The sequence below is a fragment of the Erithacus rubecula genome (genome assembly GCF_903797595.1).
Source record: "Erithacus rubecula genome assembly, contig: scaffold_1037_arrow_ctg1, whole genome shotgun sequence".
NCBI lineage: Eukaryota > Metazoa > Chordata > Aves > Passeriformes > Muscicapidae > Erithacus > Erithacus rubecula.
The window spans coordinates 1-18,048 of record NW_027636377.1 but is presented as its reverse complement, the minus strand read 5'-3'; the positions used below and the strand labels follow the sequence as shown (position 1 = coordinate 18,048).

Here is an 18,048-nt window from a genome sequence, read left to right as displayed (position 1 = left end):
CCTGAAAAATGAGGAATGACATGGAAAAATATCCCTAGGGACTGAGGAATGGCATGGGAAACTGCCCTGAAAAATGAGGAATGGCATGGAAAAATAGCCCTGAGAAATGAGGAATGACATGGAAAAATAGCCCTGGGGACTGGGGAATGGCATGGGAAACAGCCCTGGGGAGTGGGGAATGGCATGGAAAAATAGCCCTGAAAAATGAGGAATGACATAGAAAAATATCACTAGGGACTGAGGAATGGCATGGGAAACTGCCCTGAAAAATGAGGAATGACATGGAAAAATAGCCCTGGAGAATGACATGGAAAACTGCCCTGGGGAGTGGGGAATGGCATGGAAAAATATCCCTGAGAAATGAGGAATGGCATGGAAAAACAGCCCTGAGAACTGAGGAATGGCATGGAAAAATATCACTAGGGACTGAGGAATGGCATGGAAAAACAGCCCTGGGGAGTGGGGAATGACATGGAAAAATAGCCCTGAAAAATGAGGAATGACATGGAAAAATATCCCTGAGAAATGAGGAATGACATGGAAAAACAGCCCTGAGAAATGAGGAATGACATGGAAAAATAGCCCTGGGGATTGGAAAAATTCCGTGGAAAAAATTCCCTGAGAGTTGAAAAATTTCATGGGAAACATTCCTGGCAATTGAAACATTCCGTGGAAAAAAATTCCCTGGGATTGAAAAATCCCATGGAAAAAATCCCTGGGAATTGAAAAAAAAAAGTGGAAAAGATTCCCTGGGAATTAAAAAAAAATTCTATGGAATAATTCCCTGGGAATTTAAAAATTTTGTGGGAAAAAATCCTTGGGAGTTGAAAAATTTCATGGGAAACATCCCTGGGGATTGGAAAATTCCATGGAAAAAATTCCCCGGGAATTGAAAAAATTTCATGGAAAACATTCCCTGGGAATTATAAAATTTTATGAAAAATATTCCAGGGAATTGGAAAATTCCATGGGAAAAATCCCTAGAGGTGAAAATTCCAGTGAAAAACGATTTGGGGGAAAAAAATTGAGAATTTCCATGGAAAAACATCCCTGGGAATTGAGAAATTCCATGGAAAAAATTCCAGGGAATTTTAAAAATTCATGGAAAAAAAATCCCTGAGAATTGAGAAACTCCATGGAAAAAATTCCCTGGGAATTTAAAATAGCCATGGAAAAAATTCCATGGGAATTGAAAATTTCCATGGAAAATATTCCAGAAATTGAAAATTTCCATGGAAAATATGCCAGGAATTGAAAATTTCCATGGAAAATATTCCAAGAATTCAAAATTTCCATGGAAAATATTCCAGGAATTGAAAATTTTTCATGGAAAATATTCCAGGAATTGAAAAATTCAATGGAAAATATTCCAGGAATTGAAAATTTCCATGGAAAATATTCCAGAAATTGAAAATTTTTCATGCAAAAACATTCCAGGAATTAAAAATTTCCATGGAAAATATTCCAGAAATTGAAAATTTCCATGGAAAAACACTCCAGGAATTCAAAATTTCCATAGAAAATATTCCAGAAATTGAAAATTTCCATGGAAAATATTCCAAGAATTGAAAAATTCAATGGAAAATATTCCAGAAATTCAAAATTTCATGGAAAATATTCCAGAAATTGAAAATTTCCGTGGAAAATATTCCAGAAATTGAAAATCTTTCAGGGAAAAACACTCCAGGAATTGAAAATTTCCATAGAAAATATTCCAGAAATTGAAAATTTCCATGGAAAATATTCCAGAAATTGAAAATCTTTCAGGGAAAAACACTCCAGGAATTGAAAGTTTCCATAGAAAATATTCCAGAAATTGAAAATTTCCATGGAAAATATTCCAATAATTCAAAATTTCCATGGAAAATATTCCAGAAATTGAAAACTTTTCATGCAAAAACATTCCAGGAATTTAAAATTTCCATGGAAAATATTCCAGAAATTGGAAATTTTTCATGGAAAATATTCCAGAAATTAAAAATTTCCATGGAAAATATTCCAGGAATTGAAAATTTTTCATGGAAAAACACTCCAGGAATTGGGAATTCCCACGGGATTTCTGGACTCTTTTTTTGGGGATTTTTTAATTCCTTTTTTTGGGAATTTTCCAACTTTTTTTATTATTATTTTTGGCTGGATTTTTTATGATTTTGGGCTGGATTTTTTTTTGGCGGGGGTGATCAGAAATCTCTTTTGCTGAGCTGGGAATTGTCAGGAAATCTTTGGAATTCTGGGGAAAAATGAAATAATCAAGGAAATAAAAAATCTTTGGAATTATGAGCTGGGCTGGGAATCCCAGCAGGAACTGGGATAAAAATTGGGATAAAAACTGGGATAAAAATCCCTGGATTTGGGTCTGACATTCCAAACTTGAGAATTCCTGGGGAAAAAATCCTGGGAATTCTGGGAACAGAAAAAAAAAACAAAAAAAAAAAACCAAAAAAAAAAAAACACAAAAAAAAAAAGAAAAAAAAAAAACCAAAAAAAAGACAAAAGAAAAAAACAAACCCAAAAAACAAACAAACAAAAAAACAAAAAAAAAGAAACCAAACCCAAAAACAAACAAAAAAAAAAACCAAACATAAAAAACTCAAAAAACCCAAAAAATTAAAATTGGGATTGGGGAAATTTGGGGAATTTAAAAAAAAAATTGTTTTAGGAATAAACGGTGCTTTGGCTGAGCTGGAATTTGGGTCAGAATTGATTTGATTTGGGGGAGCCTGGACTGGGATAAACTGGGAGGGACTGGAATGGGGAAAAATGGGCTGAAAAAAGCAAATTTTGGGTCTGTTTGGATGCAGAAATGTGAAAATCTTCCTTCTTTATTCGTAGAAAATTGGGAATTTGAACTGGGATAAACTGGGAGAGACTGGGAGGGACTGGAATGGGGGAAAATGGGATGAAAAAAGCAGAATTTGGGTCTGGATGCAGAAATGTGGAAATTTTGCTTTATTCATAGAAAATTGGGAATTTGAACTGGGATAAACTGGGAGGGACTGGGATAAACTGGGAAGGAGGAAAAATGGGCTGAAAAAAGCAGATTTTGGGACAATTTGGAGGAAGAAATGTGAAAATTTTGCTTCTTTATTCATAGAAAATTGGGAATTTGAACTGGGATGGACTGGGAAGGACTGGGATAAACTGGGAAGGACTGGAATGGACTGGGAGAAGGAAAAACGGGCTGAAAAAGCAGATTTTGGGACAATTTGGAAGAAGAAATGTGAAAATTTTGCTTCTTTATTCATAGAAAATTGGGAATTTGAACTGGGATAAACTGGGAAGGACTGGAATGGACTGGGAGAAGGAAAAACAGGCTGAAAAAAGCAGATTTTGTGACAATTTGGAAGAAGAAATGTGAATTTTTTCCTTCATCCATAAAAAATTGGGAGTTCAGACTGGGATAAACTGGGAGGGACTGGGATGAACTGAAAAGGAGAAAAAAATGAGCTGCAAAAAATCAGATTTTTGTTCCAGCAGGAAATTCCAGCAGCTCCCACACTCCCTCAGGAATTCTTCCCACAAAAAGCAGCTTCTCATTGCAAACCTCCCCAGCCCAAAAAATTCCTCATCCCAAAATTTTCCAGCAGCCACGATCCCGCCCTCCTTCCATCCCATCCCCCTCCTCCGGCTCCTTCCCAAAATAATTCGGGTTATTCTTTTTTTTTCCTCATTTATTTCCATTTTTTCCCCTATTTATTTCAAATTTTTCCCATTTATTCAATTTTTTTCCTCCATTTATTTCCATGTTTTCCCCATTTATTCCAATTTTTTCCCCGTTTTTCCTCCTTTATTCCCATTTCTTTCCCCATTTATTCCAATTTTTTCCCCGTTTTTCCTCCTTTATTCCCATTTCTTTCCCCATTTATTCCAATTTTTTCCCCGTTTTTCCTCCTTTATTCCCATTTCTTTCCCCATTTATTCCAATTTTTTCCCCGTTTTTCCTCCTTTATTCCCATTTCTTTCCCCATTTATTTCAATTTTTTCCCCATTTTTCCTCCTTTATTCCCGTTTCTTTCCCTCATTTTTCCCTTTTTCTCGTTTCTTTCCTTTTATTCCCATTCGGAATTTTGGGTGTAAAAATCCTTTAAAAAAGTGGAAAATGTTGAATTAAAAATCTTTGGAGAAAAATTTTTTTAGGGGGAAAAAAATCTCTGAGGGGAGGCGTGGGCGTGGCCACAAGGGGCGTGACAACCACACATCTCCATATATGGGCATAAACGGGCGTGGTTTTAGATCTTTGCTCCCATATATGGCTTTAGTGGGCGTGGCTAAGTCTGGTGTCCGTCTATAGATGCTCCTATTTATAGCTGTAGTGGGCGTGGCCACAAGCGATGTCCATATATGGATGCATAGTGGGTGTGGCTCTGTAACTACCACTCCCATATATGGCTTTATGGGCGCGGCCACAGCGCGGACTGACCAATCAGCGCTCGGGGGGCGTGACCAGCGCCAGCCCCCTGAGGGAGAAGGGAGTGGCCGCCGTGAGGGGCGGCCCAAGATGGCGGCGCGGCCGTGGCCGCTGCTGCTGCCGCTGCTGCTGCCGCTGCTGGCGGGGCCGGGCCGCGGCCCCGGCGGCTCCTCGGGGCGGCTCGGGCCCGGGCCCGCCGCCGCTTATTTCCCCGAGGAGCGCTGGAACCCGGAGTCGCCGCTGCGGCCGCCGCGCGTGGCCGTGGCGCTGCTGGCGCGGAACGCGGCCCACGCGCTGCCGCTGGTGCTGGGGGGGCTGGAGAGGCTGCGGCACCCCAAGGACAGGATGGCGCTGTGGTGGGTGAGGGGACACTGAGGGGATTGGGGACACTGGGGGACATTGGGGGGACACTGGGGGGACTGGGGACGCTGGGGACATTGGGGACACTGGGGGGATTGGGGACACTGGGGGACATTGGGGGGACACTGGGGGGATTGGGGACACTGGGGACACTGGGGACATTGGGGACATTGGGGACACTGGGGACATTGGGGACACTGGGGACATTGGGGACACTGGGGGGATTGGGGACATTATGGGGAATTGGGGACACTGGGGACACTGGGGGGATTGGGGACACTGGGGACACTGGGGGGATTGGGGACACTGGGGACATTGGGGACACTGGGGACATTGGGGACATTATGGGGAATTGGGGACACTGGGGACACTGGGGGGATTGGGGACACTGGGGACACGAGTGGGAGCTCAGTGAGTGAGGGGAGTGTGGAGAACACTCAGGGAGGGACTCCATGTGTGACACTTCGTGTGTGTGACACTGAGTGACACTGAGTGACATTGTCCCTGTGTGTGTGACACTGTGTGTGACACTCTGTGACCCTGTGTGACACTGTCCCCAGGGTGACCATTGACCACAGCGTGCACACCTCTGGCTCTGTGTGTGACACTGTCCTTGTGTGACCCCTCTATGACCCCCTGTGACCCCGTGTGACCCCCTGTGACCCCGTGTGATCCCTCTATGACCCTTTGTGACACTCCTGTCCCCAGGGTGGCCGTTGACCACAGCGTGGACACCTCTGGGTCTGTGTGACACTGTGTGTGACTCTGTCTCTGTGTGACCCCCTGTGACCCCGTGCGACCCCCTGTGACCCCTCTATGACCCCGTGTGACCCCTGTATGACCCCGTGTGACCCCCTGTGACCCTTTGTGACACTCCTGTCCCCAGGGTGGCCGTTGACCACAGCGTGGACTCCTCTGGCTGTGTGTGTGACACTGTCCCTGTGTGACCCCTCTATGACCCCCTGTGACCCCTGTATGACCCCCTGTGACCCCGTGTGACCCCCCTGTCCCCCTCTGTCCCCAGGGTGGCCGTTGACCACAGTGTGGACACCTCTGGCTCTGTGTGACACTGTGTGTGACTCTGTCTCTGTGTGACCCCTCTATGACCCCGTGTGACCCCTGTATGACCCCGTGTGACCCCTCTATGACCCTTTGTGACACTCCTGTCCCCAGGGTGGCCGTTGACCACAGCGTGGACACCTCTGGCTCTGTGTGTGACACTGTGTGTGACACTGTCCCTGTGTGACCCCTCTATGACCCCGTGTGACCCCCTGTGACCCCGTGTGACCCCCTGTGACCCCGTGTGACCCCTCTATGACCCTTTGTGACACTCCTGTCCCCAGGGTGGCCGTTGACCACAGCGTGGACAACACCTCAGCCCTGCTGGCCGAGTGGCTGGGCCGGGTGGGGGGTCGCTACCACCGAGTGTTCTGGAGGCACCAGGAGGAGCCCAGGTGGGAATTGGGGGGGTCCCGGGGATTTGGGGGGGCTCAGGAGCCGTTTTAGGGGGTCCTGGGGGGAGTTTGGGCATCCTGGGGGAGGATTTTGGGGGTCCTGAGGGGGATTTGAGGGTCCCAATGGGTTGAAAGTTTGGTCACTTGAGGGAGGGGAGGCACCAGGAGGGGCTTGAGGGGGATCCTGAGGGATTTTGGGGGGTCCTGGGGTACTTCAGGGGGTCCTGAGGATGATTTTGGGGGTCCTGAGGGGAATTTGGTGTGTCCCATGTTTTGGGGTGTCCCCGTGTTTTGGGGTCTCCCTGTGTTTTGGGGTCTCCCCGTGTTTTGGGGTCTCCCCGTCTTTTGGGGTCTCCCTGTGTTTTGGGGTGTCCCCGTGTTTTGGGGTGTCCCCGTGTTTTGGGGTCTCCCTGTGTTTTGGGGTGTCCCCGTGTTTTGGGGTGTCCCCGTGTTTTGGGGTCTCCCTGTGCTTTGGGGTTTCCCTGTGTTTTCAGGGGTGTCCCATGTTTTGGGGTGTCCCCAAGTTTGGTGTCTCCCCGTGTTTGGTGTCTCCCCATGTTTTGGGGTCTCCCCGTCTTTTGGGGTCTCCCTGTGTTTGGGGTTACCCATATTTGGTGTCTCCCCATATTTGGTGTCTCCCCAATTTTGGGGTGTCCCATGTTTGGTGTCTCCCCATATTTGGTGTCTCCCCATATTTGGTGTCTCCCCAATTTTGGGGTTTCCCATGTTTGGTGTCTCCCCATATTTGGTGTCTCCCCAATTTTGGGGTTTCCCATGTTTGGTGTCTCCCCATATTTGGTGTCTCCCCAATTTTGGGGTTTCCCATGTTTGGTGTCTCCCCATATTTGGTGTCTCCCCAGTTTTGGTATCTCCCCATATTTGGTGTCTCCCCATGTTTGATATCTCCCCATATTTTGAGGTTTCCCAGTTTTGGGATTTCCTGTGTTTGAGGTCCCCCCAATTTTGGGGTCTCCCCATTTTTGGGGTGCCCCAGACCCCCCCAGACCCCCCTGTGCCCCCCAGGTGGTTCCCTGACGAGGAGGGTCCCAAGCACTGGAGCCACGCCCGCTACGAGCACCTGATGCGGCTGCGGCAGGAGGCGCTGGAGGCCGCCCGCAGCATCTGGGCTGATCACCTGCTGGTAGGGGGGGCTGGACTGGGGAGGGGGCCTGGAATTTGGGGAGGGGTCCCTGAATTTGAGGAGGGGTCCCTGAGGGTCCCCAAAGGTCACTGAGACCAAAGGTGGAGGGGAAAAGTCACAATGATGGGGACGAACGCAGCCCCAGGTGTGGGGGGTGTGCTGGAATTGGGAGAGATCTGAATTTGGGGAGGGGTCCTGAATTTGGGGAGAGTCCCTGAATTTGGGGAGGGGTCCTGCAATTTGGGGAGGGGTCCCCGAATTTGGGGAGGGGGCCCTGAGGGTCGCCAAAGGTCACTGAGACCAAAGGTGGAGGGGAAAAGTCACAACGATGGGGACGAACGCAGCCCCAGGTGTGGGGTGTGTTGGAATGCAGGAATCTGAATTTGGGGAGGGGGGGTCCCATAATTTGGGGAGGAGTCCTGGAATTTGGGGAGGGGTCCCCGAATTTGGGGAGGGGGCCCTGAGGGTCCCCAAGGGTCACTGAGACCAAAGGTGGAGGGAAAGAGTCACAAGAAAAGGGACAAAGGTAGCCTCAGGTGTGGGGTGTGCTGGAATTGGGGGGGAACTGAATTTGGGGAGGGGGGTCCCATAATTTGGGGGGGGTCCCTGAATTTGGGGAGGGGTCCCTGAATTTGGGGAGGGGGCCCTGAGGGTCCCCAAAGGTCACTGAGATCAAAGGTGGAGGGGAAAAGTCACAACAAAGGGGATGAACGCAGCCCCAGGTGTGGGGTGTGTTGGAATTGGGGGAGATCTGAATTTGGGGAGGGGGGGTCCCATAATTTGGGGAAGGGTCCCTGAATTTGGGGAGGGGTCTCTGAGGGTCTCCAAAGTTCATTGAGAACAAAGGTGGGGGGAAAAGTCACAACAAAGGGGATGAACGCAGCCCCAGGTGTGGGGTGTGTTGGAATGCAGGAATCTGAATTTGGGGAGGGGGGGTCCCCAAATTTGGGGAGGGGTCCTGGAATTTGGGGGAGGGGTCCCCGAATTTGGGGAGGGGGCCCTGAGGGTCCCCAAAGGTCACTGAGACCAAAGGTGGAGGGGAAAAGTCACAACGATGAGGACGAACGCAGCCCCAGGTGTGTATGTGGCAGGTGGGCTGTGCTGGAATTCAGGAATCTGAATTTGGGGAGAGTCCCTGAATTTGGGGAAAGTCCCTGAATTTGGGGAGGGGTCCCCGAATTTGGGGAGGGGTCCCTGAGGGTCCCCAAAGGTCACTGAGACCAAAGGTGGAGGGGAAGAGTCACAAGAAAAGGGACAAAGGTAGCCTCAGGTGTGGGGTGTGCTGGAATTGGGGGGAATCTGAATTTGGGGAGGGGGGTCCCATAATTTGGGGAGGGGTCCTGGAATTTGGGGAGGGGTCCTGGAATTTGGGGAGGGGGCCCTGAGGGTCCCCAAAGGTCACTGAGATCAAAGGTGGAGAGGAAAAGTCACAACGAAGGGGACGAATGCAGCCCCAGGTGTGGGGTGTGCTGGAATTGGGGGAGATCTGAATTTGGGGAGGGGGGGTCCCATAATTTGGGGAAGGGTCCCTGAATTTGGGGAGGGGTCTCTGAGGGTCTCCAAAGTTCATTGAGAACAAAGGTGGGGGGAAAAGTCACAACAAAGGGGACAAACGCAGCCCCAGGTGTGGGGTGTGTTGGAATGCAGGAATCTGAATTTGGGGAGGTGGGGTCCCATAATTTGGGGAGGGCTCCTGGAATTTGGGGAGGGGGTCCTGAGGGTGCCCAAACGTCACTGAGACTGAGGGTGGAGGGAAAAAGTCAAAACAAAGGGGACAAAGGTAGCCCCAGGTGTGGGGTGTGCTGGAATTGGGAGGGATCTGAATTTGGGGAGGGATCCTTGAAGTGACCCAGGTGCCCCCAGCTGTGCCCAGATGTGTCCCAGCTGTCCCCAGTTGCCCCCAGGTGTGTCCCAACCATGCCCAGTGTACCCTGAGGTTACCCAGGTGTGTCCCAGCCATGCCCAGGTGTGTCCCAGCCATGCCCAAGTGTGCCCAGGTATGTCCCAGCCATGCCCAAGTGTGATGCAGGTGTGTCCCAGCCATGCCCAAGTGTGATGCAGGTGTGTCCCAGCTATGCCCAAGTGTCCCCAGCTGTGCCCAGGTGTCCCCAGGTGTGTCCCAGCCATGCCCAGGTGTGTCCCAGCCATGCCCAGCTGTCCCCAGGTGTGTCCCAGCCACACCCAGGTGTTTCCAGGTGCCCCCAGGTGCCCCCAGCCGTGCCCAGGTGTGACTCAGGTGTGCTGTCCCAGTTCCTGGACGCTGACAACGTTCTGGTGAACCCGGACACGCTGGCCGTGCTGCTGGCCGAGAACAGAACCGTGGTGGCGCCGATGCTGGACTCGCGCGCGGCCTACTCCAACTTCTGGTGTGGCATCACCCCCCAGGTGAGGGTGGGGCAGGTGGGCACAGGGGAGGGTGGGGCACAGGTGTGGAACAGGGGAGGATGTGGTACAGGTGTGGCACAGGTGAGGGTGGGGCACAGGTGAAGGAGTGGCACAGGTGAGGGTGGAGCAAAGGTGAGGGTGTGGCAGAGGTGAGGGTGAGCACAGGTGAGGGTGTGGCAGAGGTGAAAGTGTGGCACAGGTGAAGGTGTGGCACAGGTGAGGGTGTGGCACAGGTGAGGGTGTGGCACAGGTGAAGGTGAGCACAGGTGAAGGTGTGGCACAGGTGAGGGTGTGGCACAGGTGAAGGTGTGGCACAGGTGAGGGTGTGGCACAGGTGAGGGTGTGGCACAGGTGAAGGTGAGCACAGGTGAAGGTGTGGCACAGGTGAGGGTGTGGCACAGGTGAGGGTGTGGCACAGGTGAGGGTGTGGCACAGGTGAGGGTGTGATTATTCCCACATTCCCAGAGCTGTTCCCAGCTCCCATTTCCAGTGGTCCCTCCCCGTGATCCCTCCCCATGGTCACTCCCTGTGGTCCCTCCCCATAGTCACTCCCCGTGGTCACTCCCTATGGTCACTCCCTGTGGTCCCTCCCCATGGTCACTTCCTGTGGTCCCTCCCCATGGTCCTTCCTCATGGTCACTCCCCATGGTCACTCCCCATGGTCACTCCCCGTGGTCACTCCCTATGGTCACTCCCATGGTCCCTCCCCATGTTCACTCCCATGGTCCCTCCCCATGGTCCCTCCTCATGGTCACTCCCCATGGTCACTCCCCTGGTCACTCCCCCATTCCCTGTGTTCCCTCCCCATGGTCACTCCCCATGGTCACTCCCCGTGGTCACTCCCATGGTCCCTCTTCATGGTCACTCCCATGGTCCTTCCCCTGGTCACTCCCCCATTCCCCGTGTTCCCTCCCCATGGTCACTCCCCATGGTCACTCCCGTGGTTACTTCCCATGGTCCCTCCCCCATTCCCTGTGTCCCCTCCCCATCGTCCCTCCCCTTGGTCCCTCCCGTGGTCACTGCCATGGTCACTCCCATCCCCAGGGCTATTACCGCCGCACTCCCGCCTACCTGCCGATCCGGCGCCGGGAGCGCCGCGGCTGCTTCGCGGTGCCGATGGTTCACTCCACGTTCCTGCTGGATCTGCGCCGGGAGCGCTCGCGCTTGCTGGCCTTCTACCCGCCCCCACCCGGCTACAGCGGCGCCTTCGACGACATCATCGTCTTCGCTGCCGCCTGCCGGCACGCCGGTGCGGCTCGGGGCGGGGTTGGGGTTGGGATTGGGATGGGGATTGGGATGGATGAGTTGAGATGGGTGTGGAATGGGGTTGGGTTGGGATGGATGGATTGGGTTGAGTTGTGTTGGATGAGTTGGGTTGAGTTTGGTTGAGTTGAGTTCGGTTGAGTTGGGATGAATTGGGCTGAATTGGGTTGGGTTGAATTGGATTGAGTTGGGTTGGCTGAGTTGGGTTGAGTTCGGTTGGGTTGAATGAGTTGGGTTGAGTTTGGTTGAGTTGAGTTGGGATGAATTGAGTTGTGTTGGGTTGAGTTGAATTGGGTTGAGTTGTGTTGGATGAGTTGGGTTGAGTTGAGTTAGGTTGAGTTGAGTTTGGTTGAGTTGGGTTGAGATGAATTGGGTTGAGTTGAGTTGGGTTGAATTGGATTGAGTTGGGTTGGATGAGTTGGGTTGGATGAGTTGGGTTGAGTTGTGTTGCATGAGTTGGGTTGAGTTTGGTTGAGTTGGGATGAACTGGGTTGGGTTGGGTTGAATTGGATTGAGTTGGGTTGGATGAGTTTGGTTGGATGAGTTGGGTTGAGTTGTGTTGGATGAGTTGAGTTTGGTTGAGTGGTTGAGTTGGGATGGATTGGGTTGAGTTGGGTTGAATTGGATTGAGTTGGGTTGGATGAGTTGGGTTGAGTTTGGTTGAGTTGGGATGAATTGGGTTGAGTTGGGTTGGATGAGTTGGGTTGAGTTTGGTTGAGTTGGGATGAATTGGGTTGAGTTGGGTTGAATGAGTTGGGTTGAGTTTGGTTGAGTTGGGATGAGTTGGGTTGAGTTGGGTTGAGTTGGGTTGAGTTGGGTTGAATGAGTTGGGTTGGGTGAGTTGGGTTGAGTTGTGTTGGATGAGTTGGGTTGAGTTTGGTTGAGTTGGGATTAATTGGGTTGAGTTGGGTTGAATTGGATTGAGTTGGGTTGGATTTAGTTAAGTTGGGTTGGGTTGGGTTGAGTTGGTTTGGATCAGTAGGGGTGGGTTGGGTTGAGTTTGGTTTGGTTGAATTGAGTTGAGTTGGGTTGGGTTGGATGAGTTGGGTTGACTTTGCTTTGGGTTGGAATTGGACTGGGATTTGGGATCAGCTTTGGGTGATCCCAGCATAGGAGTGACTCCTCCATCCTGATCCCAATCCCAACATTCCTGATCCCATTCCTGTTCCCAATCCCGACATTCCTGTTCCTGTTCCTGATTCCGATATTCCTGATCCCAGTCCCGACATTCCCAATCCTGATCCCATTCCAGGTGTGCAGATGTTCGTGTCCAACCGGCAGCAGTTCGGGTTCCTGCCGGTGCCGCTCCCACCCCTGATCCCACCCCTGATCCCATCCATGATCCCATCCCTGATCCCATCCATGATTCCATCCCTGATCCCATCCCTGATCCCATCCCTGATCCCACCCCTGATCCCATCCATGATCCCACCCCTGATCCCATCCCTGATCCCACCCCTGATCCCATCCATGATTCCATCCCTGATCCCCTCCCTGATTCCATCCCTGATCCCACCCCTGATCCCATCCCTGATCCCATCCATGATTCCATCCCTGATCCCACCCCTGATCCCATCCCTGGTCCCAATCTCAACATTCCTGTTCCCAATCCCGATATTCCCAATCCCATTCCAGGTGTGCAGATGTTCGTGTCCAACCGGCAGCAGTTCGGGTTCCTGCCGGTGCCGCTTCCATCCCTGATCCCACCCCTGATCCCATCCCTGATCCCACCCCTGATCCCATCCATGATTCCGTCCCTGATCCCACCCCTGATTCCACCCCTGATCCCACCCCTGATCCCACCCCTGATCCCACCCCTGATCCCATCCCTGATCCCATCCATGATTCCATCCCTGATCCCATCCCTGATCCCACCCCTGATCCCATCCCTGATCCCACCCCTGATCCCACCCCTGATCCCATCCCTGATCCCATCCATGATTCCGTCCCTGATCCCATCCCTGATCCCATCCCTGATCCCACCCCTGATCCCACCCCTGATCCCACCCCTGATCCCACCCCTGATCCCATCCCTGATCCCACCCCTGATCCCATCCCTGATCCCATCCATGATTCCGTCCCTGATCCCATCCCTGATCCCACCCCTGATCCCATCCCTGATCCCACCCCTGATCCCACCCCTGATCCCACCCCTGATCCCATCCCTGATCCCATCCCTGATCCCATCCATGATTCCGTCCCTGATCCCATCCCTGATCCCACCCCTGATCCCACCCCTGATCCCATCCCTGATCCCATCCATGATTCCATCCCTGATCCCATCCCTGATCCCACCCCTGATCCCATCCCTGATCCCACCCCTGATCCCATCCCTGATCCCACCCCTGATCCCATCCATGATCCCATCCCTGATCCCACCCCTGATCCCACCCCTGATCCCACCCCTGATCCCATCCCTGATCCCATCCCTGATCCCAATCCCGTTATTCCCAATATTCCCAATCCCATTCCAGGTGTGCAGATGTTCGTGTCCAACCGGCAGCAGTTCGGGTTCCTGCCGGTGCCGCTCCCACCCCTGATCCCACCCCTGATCCCATCCCTGATCCCACCCCTGATCCCATCCCTGATCCCACCCCTGATCCCATCCATGATTCCATCCCTGATCCCACCCCTGATCCCATCCATGATTCCGTCCCTGATCCCATCCCTGATCCCATCCCTGATCCCATCCCTGATCCCATCCATGATTCCATCCCTGATCCCATCCCTGATCCCACCCCTGATCCCCTCCCTGATCCCATCCCTGATCCCATCCCTGATCCCACCCCTGATCCCATCCCTGATCCCATCCCTGATCCCACCCCTGATCCCCTCCCTGATCCCCTCCCTGATCCCAATCCCGTTATTCCCGTTATTCCCAATCCCATTCCAGGTGTGCAGATGTTCGTGTCCAACCGGCAGCAGTTCGGGTTCCTGCCGGTGCCGCTCCCACCCCTGATCCCATCCCTGATCCCATCCATGATCCCATCCCTGATCCCATCCCTGATCCCATCCCTGATCCCATCCCTGATCCCATCCCTGATCCCAATCCCGTTATTCCTGATATTCCCAATCCCATTCCAGGTGTGCAGATGTTCGTGTCCAACCGGCAGCAGTTCGGGTTCCTGCCGGTGCCGCTGCGCTCCCACAGCTCCCTGCGCGACGAGGCCGAGAACTTCCTGCACGTCCAGCTGGAGATCATGGGTGAGATCCCGATGGATCCCGATGGATCCCAGGGCTTGGGATCAGCCATGGGGGTCCAGGGGAGAGAGGGATGCCAGTTAATCCCAGTGGATCCCAACGGATCCTGATGGATCCCGACGGATCCTGGTCTTGGGATCAACCCGGGGGGTCCAGGGGAGAGAAGGATCCCAATGGATCCCAACTGATCCTGGCAGATCCTGGTGGATCCCAACTGATCCCGGTGGATCCTGATTGATCCTGACAGATCCTGGTAGATCCTGATGTATTCCAGGGGATCCCAATGGATCCTGGGGCTTGGGATCAGCCCAGGGGATCCAGGGGGGAGAAGGATCCCAGTTAATCCCAGTGTGTCCCAACTGATTCCGATGAATCCTGACAGATCCTGGTGGGTCCCAGTGGATTCAGGGGCTTGGGATCGGCCCAGAAGATCCAGGGGAGAGAAGGATCCCAGTGGGTCCCAACTGATCCTGGTGGATCCCAATGGATCCAAATGGACCCTGGTGCTTGGGGTCAGCCTGGGGGATCCAGGGAAGAGAAGGATCCCAGTGGATCCCAACAGATCTCTGTGGATCCTGGGACTTGGGATCAGCCCAGGGGATCCAGGGGAGAGAAGGATCCCAATTAATCCAAGTGGATCCCAACTGATCCAAACAGATCCCAGTGGATCCCAAATGATCCAAGGCTTTGGGGTTATGGGGGAGGGGTGGATCCTGATGGATTTGGAGCTTTAGGTTCATCCCAGAGGATTTCAGGATTATGGGATGGATCCCAATGGATCCCAACTGATCCAATTCTTTGGGATTATGAGGGAGGGATGGATCCCAATGGATTTGGGGCTTTGGGATCATCCCAAAGGATCTCAGGATTATGGGATGGATCCCAATGGATTTGGGGCTTTGGGATCATCCCAAAGGATCTCAGGATTATGGGATGGATCCCAATGGATTTGGGGCTTTGGGATCATCCCAAAGGATCCAGAGCTTTGGGATCCTGGGCAGGAAAAGGATCCTGGGATTGGGAATTCTGCACCTCCAGAATGGGAAATGTTCCTGTGGGACTTGGGGTCAGTTCCTTTGGGATTTGGGGTCGATTCCTTTGGGATTTGGGGCTCATTCCTTTGGGATTTGGGGTTGATTCCTTTGGGATTTGGGGCTGATACCTTTGGGATTTGGGGTCAGTTCCTTTGGGATTTGGGGCTCATTCCTTTGGGATTTGGGGCTCATTCCTTTGGGATTTGGGGTCGATTCCTTTGGGATCTGGGGCTGATTCCTTTGGGATTTGGGGTCAATTCCTTTGGGATTTGGGGTCGATTCCTTTGGGATTTGGGGTCGATTCCTTTGGGATTTGGGGTCAATTCCTTTGGGATTTGGGGTTCATTCCTTTGGGATTTGGGGCTCATTCCTTTGGGATTTGGGGCTGATTCCTTTGGGATTTGGGGTCAATTCCTTTGGGATTTGGGGCTCATTCCTTTGGGATTTGGGGTCGATTCCTTTGGGATTTGGGGCTCATTCCTTTGGGATTTGGGGTCAGTTCCTTTGGGATTTGGGGCTGATTCCTTTGGGATTTGGGGCTGATTCCTTTGGGATTTGGGGTTCATTCTTTTGGGATTTGGGGTCAATTCCTTTGGGATTTGGGGTCAATTCCTTTGGGATTTGGGGCTGATTCCTTTGGGATTTGGGGCTCATTCCTTTGGGATTTGGGGTCAATTCCTTTGGGATTTGGGGTCGATTCCTTTGGGATTTGGGGCTGATTCCTTTGGGATTTGGGGCTGATTCCTTTGGGATTTGGGGCTGATTCCTTTGGGATTTGGGGTTCATTCTTTTGGGATTTGGGGTCAATTCCTTTGGGATTTGGGGTCAATTCCTTTGGGATTTGGGGCTCATTCCTTTGGGATTTGGGTCAATTCCTTTGGGATTTGGGGTCGATTCCTTTGGGATCTGGGCCCCATTCCATGGTTTTCCCTCTTCCCACAGTGAAGCTCCCTCCAGCTGAGCCCTCCCCCAACGTCTGGGTCCCTCCCAAGGTCCTGGACAAGATGGGATTTGATGAGGTCAGAGCTCCTCCCTTGGAATTTGGGGCCTTTCCCACTTTTTTCTTGGGATTTTGGGTCATTTCCCTGGTTTATTTCTGGATTTTAGGTAGTTTTCCTCCTTTATTCTGGATTTGGGGTATTTTCCTCCTTTATTTTGGGATTTTTAGTAATTTCCTCTGGACTTCAGGTCATTTCTCCCATTTTTTCTTGATTTCTGGGTTCTTTTCCCACTTCTTTTCCTGGATTTTCGTTCATTTTATTCCTTCTTGGGGCAGCTTTCCCTCTTTTCCTTGGATTGGATTTTGGGATGAATTCTCCCAGATTTCCCCATTTCCCTCTGGATTTGGGGCAGATTATCCCATTCCTGTCTGGATTTTGGGGTGAATCCCCCAGACCCCCCATTTTCCCCTGGATTTAGGGCTGAACCACCCAATTCTCCTCTGGATTTTGGGGTGAATATCCCCAGATTTCCCTGTTTCTTCCCAGATTTCCCCATTTTCTTCCCAGATTTCCTCTTTCCTGTCAGGATTTTGGGCTGAATCCCCCTAATTCTCTCTGGATTTTGGGCTGAACCCCCCAGATTTCCCCATTTCCTCCCATATTTCCCCATTTTCTCCCAGATTTCTCCATTCCTGTCTGGATTTTTGGGCTGAATCCCCCCATTTTCCCCCATTCCCCTTCCCAGGTGTTCCTGATCAATCTCTGTCACCACTCAGGGCCGCCGGGTGTGGATTTTGGGCTGAATCCCCAAATTTCCCCATTCCTCCAGATTTCCACATTTCCTCCCAGATTCCCCATTCCTGTCTGGATTTTGGGCTGAATTCCCCCAAATCTCCCATTTCTGTGATTCCCCCCCCCCAGGTGTTCCTGAGTCAATCTCTGTCACCACTCAGGCCGCCGGTCGCGGATTTTGGCTGAATCCTCAAATTTCCCCATTTTCTCCCAGATTTCCCCCATTTCCCCTTGGATTTTGGGCAGAATCCCCAAATTTCCACCATTTTCTCCCAGATTTCCCCCATTTCCCCTTGGATTTTGGGCTGAATCCCCCATTTTCCCCCATTCCGTCCCCCCCAGGTGTTCCTGATCAACCTGTGTCGCCGCTCGGGCTGCCAGGTGCAGATTTTGGGCTGAACCCCCAAATTTCCTCGTTTCCTCCCAGATTCCCCCATTCCTCTCTGGATTTATGGGCTGAATTCCCCCATTCCTGTCTGGATTTTGGGCTGAAACCCCATTTTCCCCCATTCCTTTCCTGGCATTCCCAGGTGTTCCTGATCAATCTCCGTCGCCGCTCAGGCTGCCGGGTGCAGATTTTGGGCTGAACCCCCAAATTTCCCCATTTCCTCCCAGATTTCCCCCATTTCCCCCTGGATTTTGGGCTGAACCCCCCTAATTCTCTCTGGATTTTGGGCTGAATTCTCCCATTTCCCCCTGGATTTTGGGCTGAATCCCCCCATTTTCCTCCCAGGTGTTCCTGATCAACCTGTGTCGCCGCTCAGGCTGCCGGGTGCAGATTTTGTGCTGAATCCCCAAATTTCCCCATTTCCTCCCAGATTCCCCCATTCCTCTCTGGATTTGGCTGAATCCCCCCCATTTCCCCTGGATTTTGGGTGACCCCCCATTTCCTGGCATTCCAGTGTTTCCGGATCACCTGCGGCGCGCGCGAGGCCGCCGGTCGCGGATTTTGTGCTGAACCCCAATTTTCCCCATTTCCTCCCAGATTTCCCCCATTCCTCTCTGGATTTTGGGCTGAATCCCCCCCATTTCCCCCTGGATTTTGGGGTGACCCCCATTTCCTGGCATT

At 51.9% G+C, this 18,048-nt stretch overlaps 1 protein-coding gene across 2 annotated transcripts; it reads left to right on the top strand.

Moving 5' to 3' along the window:
• The first annotated feature begins 4,454 nt into the window (after nt 1-4,454).
• Nucleotides 4,455-17,793, top strand: LOC306815151 (procollagen galactosyltransferase 1-like). 2 transcript variants are annotated; one of them, XM_079331778.1, is made up of 8 exons: nt 4,455-4,764; nt 6,112-6,222; nt 7,246-7,363; nt 9,614-9,748; nt 10,793-10,997; nt 14,096-14,215; nt 16,189-16,265; nt 17,713-17,793. In XM_079331778.1, exons 1-8 carry the CDS (start codon nt 4,499-4,501, stop codon nt 17,767-17,769), a joined length of 1,089 nt encoding a protein of 362 aa, XP_079187904.1. In that variant the 5' UTR covers nt 4,455-4,498; the 3' UTR covers nt 17,770-17,793. The 2 variants fall into 2 exon arrangements, with proteins under 2 accessions (XP_079187904.1, XP_079187903.1); XM_079331777.1 differs by lacking the exon at nt 17,713-17,793 and adding an exon at nt 17,510-17,602.
• Nucleotides 17,794-18,048: the final 255 nt, after the last annotated feature.